Source organism: Natator depressus, chromosome 3 (assembly GCF_965152275.1).
Source record: "Natator depressus isolate rNatDep1 chromosome 3, rNatDep2.hap1, whole genome shotgun sequence".
NCBI classification, from domain to species: Eukaryota; Metazoa; Chordata; order Testudines; family Cheloniidae; genus Natator; species Natator depressus.
The window spans coordinates 20,382,217-20,395,147 of record NC_134236.1 but is presented as its reverse complement, the minus strand read 5'-3'; the positions used below and the strand labels follow the sequence as shown (position 1 = coordinate 20,395,147).

Here is a 12,931-nt window from a genome sequence, read left to right as displayed (position 1 = left end):
GTATGGGTCACCAGCTCCTTTCTTCTTTAGAACAAGAAAATAAGGGGAATAAAATCCTCTCTCTGAAGGCTAACAGTTGAGGCTCTATCACACCCAGTTCCAGTAGAGAATGTATTTCTTGGTGCATGAGACTCATGTGACATTATTTCTTGAAAAGGGATGGGGGAAGGTACGAAATTGGAGGGTATGTCCCTCTTGGATTACCTACAAGACCCAACAGTCTGATGTTATTGCAGTCCAGACATCCGCGAAGAGAGGCAAGAACCAAAACAGGAGGAGGGGCAAGAGAGAGGGATACAGATCCATGTTGTTCTGTGCCATATACCCAACCAAAGCATCAAAATTATTGCTTCTGTGACTGAGATGGTTGGATAGTAGAGGACAAGGCTGTTTTTCTCTTTTGGAACCTCTCTCTTTTTCTCAACTGGCTTGATTGTTTCTGATGGTTAAAAAGATGAAGTAGTTGATTAGCATTTCTGCCTAGAAGAGAACTGGGATTTATAATACTTTTTTCTAAAATTTGGGATGTAAAGGCCCAAAAATCCGACCATGGTCCAAGAATCCTTGGAGTGCAACTTTTTGTCTGTCTTTGGACTGAACATGTCCTTCCCATTAAACTTCAAGTCTTGCACTGTAGTCTGCACTTCCTTAGAGAGTCTTGACACAGATAAACCATATGACCAAAGCTAGAGCGGACCATTGTGGGTCTAAACCCTTGAGCTTAGCCTGTTTGTAAGTATCTTGATCGAATGCTTATAAATATTTTGTTACTGTTTGGATTAGTAAATTGCTTATAATTTAGGCTTTTTAGGAATGTATATAGCTATTGTATAAGTACCATTTGGTCTTTGGATTTAATAAGGAACTTATGGTTAAATTAATGTAGTTGTAATACCCTGCATAAATAAATAGTCATTCCAACACTGCATCAGAAATGAATAGAAATATTCAGATCCCTAAGGGGAGAACTGGTATTTTCATTCACCCTTCTGAGATTGCTGTGAGATTGTGGGTGATGGCCCACAAATACTCCACTGGCTGGAGGATTCTCTTATTAATTGGGAGGACTATTCTGCTCTGTGCAGCTGGTTGCAGGATATGAAATAGCTTGTAGGTTTTCTCCTGTACCAGGTCCAAGGAAGCTTCCAGAGCCTCTTCTACTCTCTTTACAAGCTCTTGATTCATCTTAAAATCATCCATTATTTTAGGAATGTAGGAGATCATGGTTTTGTCCAGTGAAGATGATAAGAAAACTTAGAGTGGAGAAGTGTCATCCTGCACTCCTCCATCCTCCTCTTCAGAGACAGGCTGTTGAAACTTCACAGCCACTTGAGGTACAGGGGAAGGAACAAGTCCCTGAGGGCTTTTCTGACACAATTAAAATGAAGGTTCCTTCAGAGAAGCTGAATGATGGCTTGGGGTTCTTCAGTGTTGAGGCCAGCCAGGCCTGTATGGCCAAGGCTAGAATCCATACAGGTAGGGCACATTAGCCCAAGAACCCCAGAGTTACGAACCCCAGAGTTACGAACTGATCAGTCAACCATATACCTCATTTGGAACCGGAAGTACACAATCAGGCAGCAGCAGAGACAAAAAAAAAAGGGGGGGGGGACGCAAATACAGTACAGTACTGTGTTAAATGTAAACTACTAAAAAATAAAGGGAAAACACGTTTTTTCTTTTGCATAGTAAAGCTTCAAAAGCAGTACTAAATCAATGTTCAATTGTAAACTTTTGAAAGAACAACCATAATGTTTTGTTCATAGTTACTAACATTTCAGCGTTAGGAACAACCCCCATTCCTGAGGTGTTCGTAACTCTGAGGTGCTACTGTACTCCCTTTCTCCTGAAGGAGTCGGAGAAGGTGACTGAGGTTCCAGAAACTGCTGCTTGCTAGATGCCTGAGAAGATGAAGAGGAGAAGGTGAAAAATCCTCCAAGAAGGGAGCTGAGCTGGAAGGTGCCACCATCCATTATAGAGAAGATGGCTTTGTATGACCCTGAACTTGGGGACCCAGCAATATATCTTTAAATGACAGACATTCTGGGTTGTTCTGGTGGAGACTGATCTAGCCAACAAAGGAGAATATTCTAATAAATGAGTCCCAGTTCAAGAGTCACTCTTATGTCAGATGTGTCCCTAAAAGAGACAGCCAATAACATTCCTTGTATCGTGCGTGGAGGGTGTTGAGCTTGGTATCATAGGTAGTATTCACTCCTCATCAGGGGTTGATAATCTCGGTACCATAGGAGTTGACCTCGTAGTCTTAGATGTCCTCTGACCTGGTGCCAAGGAGTTAGAGTGCAGTCACCCCCATACCGGAGCTTTGGCACATGTCAGGGTATGATGTAGCTTCAATACCAAGTGACCTCATGCCAAAGATTACTTTAGGGACATCTTTAAATGCAAAGCCAGTGTGAAGACTTGACTCTCCAGTGCTGCATTCGTTCTCAGTGCCAGTTTGCCTGATGCCACCTTAAGTGGATTCCTCTGTATCTGTAATTCCACTTTCCTGTTGCATGGAACTAAGGAATGGGATAGAGGCCTAGAAGTGGTCTGGAAGAATGGTTTTTACATCCATGGCAGCAGGGGTGTCTGACCTCTTCACCTGCCAAGTTTCAGAGCTCTTGTGAGAAGAAAGATGCTTCTTAGGGGGTACAGAGCTCAGAGTTACCTCCCTCATCTCCAAGGCACTTTCAGGCTGGATCTTCAGCATCAACACTAAAAATCCTGCAGCTGTGGCATGTCAAAGTCCAACTGTAATCTCACAGACTTCTCCATTAGAAAGAGTCTTAGTATGTACTCTGAAGATTTTTGAGTGCACTTCCTCAAGGCCCAGCAAATGGCACACTTTAAAGGAATCTGTTTCTCACCTAAACAAAACAAACAAGCATTGTGTCTATCCATGAGGGGATTTATCTTCCAACATGACGGACATGACTTGAAGCCTAGCGAATGATGTTCCTGCATAAAGGCCCTTGACAGTAATGTAACAGTTCATGGGCTAACTAACAGTACTAACCTAATTTTTTTTTCCAATATGCGAACACAATTCTAAATAACTATCCTAAATAATAAAAGAAAAATATTCACAAAGAAAACAAACACCAACAGAGCTATCTATGCTAAGGAGGACACTAAATTGTTCCAACTCTCAGCAGGGGGGCTATTAGAAGATATTGAGTAGCGAACAGGGACACGATGTACTTTATATCCACGGAAGGCAGTGGAGAGGTGTGAAGGGTGCATGTGCAACTCTTGGTGGACTCTCCTGATAAAAACATCTGACTCCTGTCCAGAAGGCATCTGTGCACCATGAGTGGGATCCACATGCACAGGAACTCATAGAAAAACTACCAGTTTGGAATTCCTACCCAAAACTGGAAACATGGAATAGTTAAATCTGCTTCTGAACTATTAAACCAGCAAGTGTTCCCATTTAACTACTGGGGAGTACAGTTGAATAACATGGTAAGTCCCAACACTGTCTCAAGAAAAGAAAAATAGCAGCTATACAGCTCTATTTTACATGAAGTATAGTGTGACCAGCAACCTTCTAAGGGAATGCTCTGACTAGAGAAGTTAGCTCTTGGAACAGACAATGACCAATATAAATTAATGAACAAGTTCTTGAACCAACATTGAGGTATCTCACAAAAGGGAGAATCTCTGAAATAACGCTAATGGATGTTATGTAACTTCAGGGGTGCTTGGTATGGAGCACTAATCTTAAATGGAAAGTTGTCACCCAAGGAAAATGAATGGATAAAAACAGAATCAAGCCAGATGTAAAAGCAGCTTCTCCCCCTCTAGTAGAGGGACGTGGTTATTGCCTCCGTTTCCCCCTTGGTTTCCTTCTGGTCTGTAGTTTTCAAGCAGTTCTGGTGAGTTGAAGTGACTTGGCCTGCCAATTAGGTCATAAGTACTGTCCCCTTCCTCATATAACTAAAAGGTCAACAAAACAGTCTCCCACCCTACCTCATGTTGGACCATAGCCCTTCCCCCAGGCATGATTATTTCAGCTCTTTGCCAGACACAACAGTCCCTTCAGCCCTGATGTCAAAGGGGTCGGAGAAGGGGGCATTCCTCCTGCCCTGGACTCTCCCACCGTTGCACTATATTCAGTCCTGAACCCACCTGACCTCAGTCATAAGGGTCACTTAGTCATCTGAACCCCCATACTACAATTCCCAGGACCTCCGCAGATTACGTTTCCGAATACTGAAGCGCTGAGCCTCCAGTGACACTTGTGCTGGTGGTGCCTGGTTTTGAAGGGGCCAACACATTCTGTTACACTCCAACTATTCCTAGGGAATGAAATGAGATTAAGTACATTAAATCTGACCCTACAGTATCAGATTTTTGCCATTAGGAACAACTCCTACCTATTAACTGGTTATGCAATTATCCAAGTCTCCACAGTCCCAAACACTATCTGCAAACTGTACATGGAAATTCCAGGAAATTACTTCACCTCGAAATCCAACTGGCCTAAGTAGTAAGTGCACTGTTGATGCATATAAGATTTGTATCCTAGGTTCCAATTTTTCCAAGGAACAGCACTGAATGATTAATTTCAATCAAACCAGCTAGACAGAATCTTCATCAGTAACAAAGATCCTGGAGAAATGCCTTACATTTGAATAGCGGCACCTACTGGTTTGCAATTTGCATTTGTAAGGAGGAGGCTGAATACATTTTCCTGCCCAGGAGATCCAAATTCTTTGTCCTTGGGAGTGGACTTGTACCTCCCTTGATGCGACCTCTCATTGGCTACTGTCATGACAAGCAACTTAGGGGCAGGATGCAAATAAAAACACTTGAATCCCTACATAAATACATAATGATTGTCCATATGCCTTCTCATAGATGTCAAAGATGTTGGGGTGTTCCACAAAGCCTCAGCACGTTCCAATAGTGCATTGTTAACAGGGAGAGCTACTCTCTCAAGGTTCTAGGACTTAAAAATATCCACTAACTTGTGAGTGTTTTCCTGCACAATTCAGCCTGTATATCTAAGGCCAATGCCAATCATCTAAGGAGGTCCTCCTGTGCCCAGAAGTGTTCAGCACTGGAGAGGAAGCATCTGCTACCATGGTGTCATCTGGTGATGACGAAGATGAAGGAAGAGAGGTCACTGGCCTCCCTGGGTGCAGTACCAGACCCTGCAAGGGTTCTGAGGTAGTGTCCTCCATCTGAATCTGCAATGTGGGTGGCTGGGGAGGTGATGCCATGGATGGGTTGGGTGCTCTTGCCCAGAAGTGGGTTGAAGGTCAGGACCTTAAGAAATAAGGAACATCCTATGGATTCCCAGGCCACTGTGGATAGGGATAAGGCATCAGTGGCCACTAGGCACTGGGCCAAGAGCTCCTGTGTCTGCTGCGGGGACAGTCGTGGTCAGGATGAGAAAGGGGTTCTCAATTGCCCTTTAGACTGGGAGGGAGGATGTCAAGCTCGACTATGATGAATCCCCAAAATCATCCAGAGGTAATGGGGGAGCAACCCCTGGCAGAGCAAGACAGAGTCCAGCCTCATCAGAGGTCCAATGTGTTGGTTGCATCAGTCCCAAGGCTGACAGAAGTCGGTGACCTGAAGGACTGGCAAGGGCAATGAACTCTCATTTGGTACCAATGCCAAAAGAAGCACAGACGCTGGCGTCGGTACTGATACCAATGACACAGTCTACACTATGACTACTATTGGTGCCAAAGATGACTGCTGTGCTAACAAATCCCTCAGCACTGGTACCAGTGCCAGCCTCAATTACGTACTCAACGTGATAGGCACTGTTGAGGGTGGTGCTGGTCGCAGAGACACCAGTGTAATTAACCTACACAGTGCCATCGTTGTTGATAAAGTCGCAGCACTTGAATATTCCCAGACAATTGGAGAATGAGGATCCAAAAAGCAATGCACATCTGACATTGCCTGATATGCCAGAGGACTGGACACTGGTACCAGACTCAGCAGACATCCCATGGACAGAGCCAGAGTCGACAGGACAGCCCCAAATTAATGTTGCCTCAGTATTAGTGAGCAGGTAGAAGGCCCAGTTCCATCACGTGTACCTGAGGAGTCAAGGTGCCAGTCTGCACAGATTCTGGCAGAGGAGGACTCTCTCCAAGGTCTGGAGTGGCTACCGTCTATTTTATAGGTCCTTTTCTCAGAGGCCCAAGGGAGGTGAATGATCCCTCTTCCTCTAGAGGAGGCCTCAGAGTCTAACAGAGGAACATCGTCTTGCTATGGTTATGATGGTGGCCGAGGAGCCAATACTGTGCCTGGTGCCAACCAGGACTCATGGCATGCTGCATCAGGTACTGCTTGAGCCTCAAGTCCCCTGCCACCTGCATTCTTAAATGATTTGCAAATAAAGTACCTTTCCTTAATGTGCCCCTCTCTAAACACTACACATGAGGATCACTATTAGGAACAGTCACCCCACATGCCAGACAGAGCTTAAATCCTGGTGAAGACATTCCACCTGCGAAAAAAAAATAGCTACTCAACCTAACTTTGCTAACTAAGGCACTACTAGATAACTAACTATTGCGACTATTTACAACAAAATTTCAGAAGAATGAAATACAAAATCAGGGTGAAGAAACACCACACTGAAACTCCAACTCTAGCCACGGGCAGTGAGAAGGAATTGGGGTGGGAGGGAAGGGAGGGTCAGAGCAGCAGTGCCTTAATAGTCATGTGACGGGCCATAAAGAAAGGGCACAAGTACTGCCCCATGGTTACTGCTAGGCAAACTTTTCTGGCTTTGGTGCTCTGGGCACATGCATACCTGAGTGGAACATACCTGCAACCACTCAAAGAACTATTTCTTCTTTTGTCTCATGGTATTTAATGAAAACCTTTTAATTCACTGTCTTCATTTGATGATAGGGTCAGTTTTCCATTCATCACACTGTACTAACTAATGCTTTAAAGGGGCATTTTCTTTTTCATTTTAAAACCTGACTTGAGCTTTTGGAAGCTGTCAGATCAAAAGCTTATTTAGCAACATCCATCTTCCCAATGCACAATAATGCATCTTTTACAACAAATACAGAGCATGACATTTCCCATATCTGCAGGTGGACAGCCTTCACACTAATGTCCTCTTGTAGTTTTTTTTTAAATTGGAAACAGCCACATGATAAACTGCCACTTAAATACATTTGCAAGACAATTCTTCCCTAATCAACTAAAACAGACCTCTTTGTTTGGGATTAGTCCTGCTCCTTCCTCCAGCCCCAGTGGTGAGTTCTTAATTTAGTGGATGAATTTGGTAGGAAGGATCATAGCTGGAGGCAAATGCATAGCACCGCAAGGTGCTGTGCAGGATTCTCCATATAACTCTGCCAAATTATGTGATGGTTTTATTATGTGGACAGATGTCCCCTGAAGACCAAGAAGCAACTACCAAATTCATTTTCACTTAGGACCTACTCAGAATTGGAACCCAATTTACCAGAAGTGAATGTTAAGTGCTTTAGCCCTACTTTGCTTACTAGTTCCTGCACACTCACTGCACCACATAGTTCCTAGAATGCTTCACTTATATTCTAACTGTCCACTTAAGAGTCTCAAGACTATTAAAAGCATTGACCTTCAAGGAACAAAATCACTTATTTAGCTAATTTATAACACAGTATGAAGTTTGCTTAGATGCCTGAATAATAATCATACACATGATTAAACAACTATTTTTCAAGTTTAGGTAGGCCAAAACTAAATATTTCCTTACCTCCAGGGTCTTTGTCTGGATTATATTCCAATGCATTGCTACAGATGAGATCAATATCTGTTAGGAAATCCTTGGCAGTCAAATAGTTGTGTTTATCAATTTTGGTTATTACTGTTGACAGGTCCATTGGTTCTTTGATAACTTCAAGATAATCTGAAACCTACAATCAAACAGCATACTGAAGTGACACAGGGCCTTATGCATTTCATCGGCACACTTTCCCACATTATACACATATTCATGCAGCATACTTAGCACTAATTAAGAAATGTGCCAGCTCAACATTTTGATCATTCTCATTTTCAATACATCTTTAATTCAAACATTTTAAACAAAGAAATTGAAATTATAGTGCTGGTGTTAGACTGCTAAAGTTATAGTTCCTTCAGAGATTCACTGATACATCTAATTTTCACAGCAAACTAAATTGGTGCTGCAATTAAAGCTTCTTTTTATTATATACACTGAAGATATTTTAACATTGTCCTGAACATGAAAAATAGTGGGCCAACCCCCACACAAAGGAGAACTGTGAAACTGTTTCTCCATTTTGTAGGTAAGCCTTTTTTGTTATTTAGGTCGTCAAATCATTAACCTTTAAAAATAATTTTCTGCAAAACATTTGCAATAGTAATCTGTATGAACACCAAATCTAAATTTCGCCACTATAAGTATTATATGGACTTTGTAGCAGGGCATTCTCAGAAGAAGGCCCCTTGTCAGTGGAGTTCACTGCCTTCTATGGTGCACCTCATCATGGGTTCAGCAGCCCTCCAGGTAGAGTGAAAGGTATTTAACTGAATTAATTGTATGATGAGGGGTTAACTCTTGGCAAGAGAAGACCCCAACAGAGCTATACATATCTCAGTGAGCTACAGTTAGTATGTATTTATTATTTATTCTTTGCTCTGATTAAAACAAAGTATGCTTCTGCATGAGTGCTTCAATGTAATTAAGATTACAATCAATTTCACATGTAGGTAGGCCTGAGTGTTTGTGTAGTCCTGAATATTTTAAAATCACCCATATATTAAGGTGATGGTTGCCAAAAAATGAAATACATTTCGATCAAACTGTAATGGCTCCAGAGGAAGAATTTTTGATTAACCAGGTAAATGTGCATTTTTAGAAAATGTAACAAAAAATATAATCACAACATAAATCTTAGATTAAGACCATACATCAACATCATATATAATACCTAGCTACTGGCTAAATGCTTAAATGTATATTTAAAGTGCATTTTCTATTCTAAACAGGCAGTGAAAATGGCATCCCCAGATGTAAACTGTCCAGTTTACAAGTAGAATGATATTTTTCTAAATAGAGGCCCTGTTAATTCATCCTGGGATCTAAAAGTCAACCTGTATTTTTTCTAGCAAGTGTATCACCACTAGTAATAGAATCTTCATGTGAAACTGCAAAATTTATATAGCAGATCAGTTAAATAAGAAAGGGAGGTCTTCTGGTTAAGGCATTAGGGACTGGGACTTGAGAGATCTGGGATTAATTCCTAGCATTGTCACAGATTTTGCATAACCCTTTAGCAAATCACTAAATCTCATCTGTGTCAGTTCCCCATCTATAAAATGAAGATGGCAATATTCCTTCTGCATAGTTGAAGAGAATTGTTCATAGTCCTTTAACATAAACAAGTTAAGTCACAAATAATGTTCAAATATTGAATCTGGCTTGAAGCTGGAGGACGACTGGATGGGGCCTCACATAATGCTTGTTAACTCTGCATGTAATTTAAAGTGCAGCTCTGCTGTAAAAAATTACACTAAAAATGACATTGCAGGGTCCCATTTTTATGGTCTCTCAATGACTTACAGAACAAATGTTCCAACTGGAAGTAGAAAAGTGTTTTTTTCTTACTGCCATCCCTACAAAGTTAGTATTCTATCTGAAAGCCAAGCTACGCTCTTTCCTTTTCACACACCAGCACAGTAATAGACTTGCAGGCCAAATGATGCCCTCAGTTACAACTGCAACCCTACTGTCTTCCAATTATGTCTTTCAGTGGGTCTTCACATTCATAAATAACTGGAACTTATAGATTCATAGATTCTAAGGTCAAAAGGGACCATTACAATCATTTAATCTGACCTTCTGTGTAACACAAACTCCAGAACTTCCCTGAATAATTCCTAGAATATAGCTTTCAGAGAAATATTCAATCTTAGTAAACATTTCTGTTACTCTTCAATAAAGAATAGAACACAATTCACTTTTTCATCACAATGTTGGCTCTACAGGAATAAAAAACAGTAAAAGCTAGTTTTTGGCAACTAAAGAATGCAAATACAATTAATTCCAAATACATCCTGGCAGCAGATTTGATGAATAAGGTGCTACCATTTTTATAATGCTGATTTTCAGAGTGGAAAAGCACTTCGACTAGTACCAGCTAGAGCAGGGATCGGCAACATTTAGCACACGGCACGTCAGGGAAAGCCGCTGGTGGGCCGAGACGGTTTGTTTACCTGCAGCGTCCGCAGGTTCAGCCGATCGCAGCTCCCACTGGCCGTGGTTCGCTGTCCCAGGCCAATGGGCACTGCGGGAAGCGGCACGGGCCGAGCGATGTGCTGGTCGCCGCTTCCCGCAGCTCCCATTGGCCTGAGACAGCGAACCGTGGCTAGTGGGAGCTGCGATCGGCCGAACCTGTGGACGCTGCAGGTAAACAAGCCATCCAGGCCCACCAGCAGCTTTCCCGGATGTGCCGCATGCCAAAGGTTGCCGATCCCTGGGCTAGAGTAATACAAGTTTTTTTGCTGAACCAGTAGTGTGTCCAAAAATATGCTTCTGATCACTCTCACTGTGGTACAGAAGGTTATGACTAAGCCACCAGTGGATTACAGATAGGCAGAATTGGCTAGGTCATGGATATCAAGGATATCTGGGATAGTAATTTATTCACGCCCTTTTTAATTAATAATAATTTTTTTTCTAATAGGTTCAACTTCATTTTTTGCACATTACTGAAACAAGACCTCTTCAATATCCACCGGTTTGCTGAAGATGTTAAAGCGTTTGTCTGTAGCCAGCCTCTTGGTAACATCCCTGAGAAACAACCGCAGTTCTCTCAATGTGTTCTCCTCCTGGTCCTCCATTCGTTGCTTTTCTGTTTCTGACAGCTGACGGGGAGGAGAGGGTAATGCAAGAGGAAGAACTTCCAGAGCACAAAGAGCTAGGGAAAAAAAGCAGGAAAAAGTCAGAAAGTATTTGTAAGAGGGCATTGCAGGATTACCCCTTTCTGGACTTGCACAATGCAAGGGGGGGATTTCCCATTTTCCTTCCCACTTTTCGAACTTGACCATTTAAACTCCTCCCCATCTCACTCAGTATAATAGAAACATGCCAGTTCTGCACACTGATAAACTGTCAGTTGTTAATGACCCTAACTGCATTTCCCAAAACCATTAAAAAGAAAAACATTTTACAGTACAAAACTTTATTCAAACAGATTCTCGCACTACTGTGGCTTTATTGTAAAGAAGCTTACCAGCCTGTTTCCTTTTGGGGGGGTGCATTGATGCCTGATTAAGAATTAACTCCTGGAAAAATCTCAGTCTGTCTTCTTCACTTGGTCTTTGAATATAAAAAACCTCTTCATACTGGATTCTAAAGATACACTTCACCTGCAAGAAAACAACGTCATGAAGAGTCAAAGGATTTAACATGTTCTTGAACTATTTGATCAATGTATATTTTAAACACAGAGGATCAACTTTTCAAAAGACGCAAACTGGCCGTACTTGAGAAGTTACCAAACTGTTTCCAAAGAAGCACAACGTCTCACGAAAGCTTATGCTCAAATAAATTGGTTAGTCTCTAAGGTGCCACAATTACTCCTTTTCTTTTTGCGAATACAGACTAACATGGCTGTTACTCTGAAACAAGGAAAATGAATAATCTGGAATTGTTATTCAAGTTTCCATAACCTGTAAGTTAAAGGGGCAGTGCAGCAATAGTTGTTACTGCAATGATAGGAGGAGGAGAAAGAGAAAAGAACTTAGAAAAAAAATTGTATGAATACCTTAAGTTTTAAAACAACTAAAGCTACACTGTAGTCGCTGAGTCAAATTCTACTCTTTCTTACACTGCAGTATAATCCAGACTAACTCCACTGACTTCAATGGGTTTTTCTGGAATTATACCAGTGTAACAGAGCAAAATCTAACACACAGTCTAGAATAGCAGGAGCTCCTTTATGGAGATCAAAGAAGATGGAGATCATTCTTAGTTGCAGAGAAAATATTGTCACTTCAAATAAAGACAAAAGGATTCCAAGTTTGTTCTTTCGGATGTTTATTGTGCAAAGATAATGATTGCAAGAATTAGTACATATGAACTAACCTTAGACTTCATGTAAGGCAATTTTAGAGCTGAAATAAAATTAATTTAGCAATTTCAATGTGAGATATTTTTAAGTAAATTATAAGAACTAGAGCATAAAGTTCTGGTTATATACAACTGTTCTACATTAAAGTGTTCTATATTCTTAAAAGACACACATTGGTAATGCTTCCACTCTCAAAAAATATTTAACACTCACCTCTTCAGGTAATTCACTATACATGGTTTCAGAGGTAGACAGCAGAAATATAGGAGAAAATGACGGTATGTCTTGCAGCAAAGTTAGAAAAGTAGCTCTCACAGTTTCACTGACAGCTTCCCACCAGTCACCAATATGAGGCATGTAAACAATACTTGGTACAGTTCTTCGAGCTTCACGAAAGATCTAGTAAAGAGAAACACTAGCATTTAAAATCAGAAATTAAGTATTACGACACACAGTAAAAAATGAAAACTGTTATGGGCTTAAGTGGTGCCTTCAAAAGACATCCTCTCATCAGCTTAATTACCTCAAATTACAATAAAAATGCTTCCCATTCAAGTTTTTGTTATATTGAATATATATATTTGAATTTGAATATATTGTTTGCTTCATCGAATTACTTTAAGCCAGTATGCAATGCCATCCAATACAGCTACAAGTCAACACCCTATTTTAATAATCTATTATAACAAAGAACCAACAAGCAAACCACATGGAAAGTTAAACTGTACCACATTTTGCAGCAGAAGAGAAAAATATGAAATGTCACAACAAATACAAGATGAAAGGTCACACCAGCTTAAGATTCGTAAGCATTATATTGGGTCCATTAAGCAGCTTTGTTTTGGTTCAGA

The 12,931-nt window shown here is 41.1% G+C and overlaps 1 protein-coding gene across 2 annotated transcripts in view; it reads right to left on the bottom strand.

The window, feature by feature from the left end:
• Positions 1–12,931, bottom strand: part of ATAD2B (ATPase family AAA domain containing 2B) — a 170,917-nt gene that overhangs the window by 49,861 nt on the left and 108,125 nt on the right. Inside the window, exons 19-22 of one of the 2 annotated variants that reach the window (XM_074947518.1) lie at positions 12,294–12,479; positions 11,241–11,376; positions 10,729–10,925; positions 7,736–7,895 (exon numbers count right to left, since the gene is read on the bottom strand). In XM_074947518.1, the coding sequence (XP_074803619.1) occupies positions 7,736–7,895; positions 10,729–10,925; positions 11,241–11,376; positions 12,294–12,479 (679 nt within the window). The remainder of the gene's footprint in view (positions 1–7,735; positions 7,896–10,728; positions 10,926–11,240; positions 11,377–12,293; positions 12,480–12,931) is intronic. The other variant, XM_074947519.1, reaches the window with a different exon arrangement.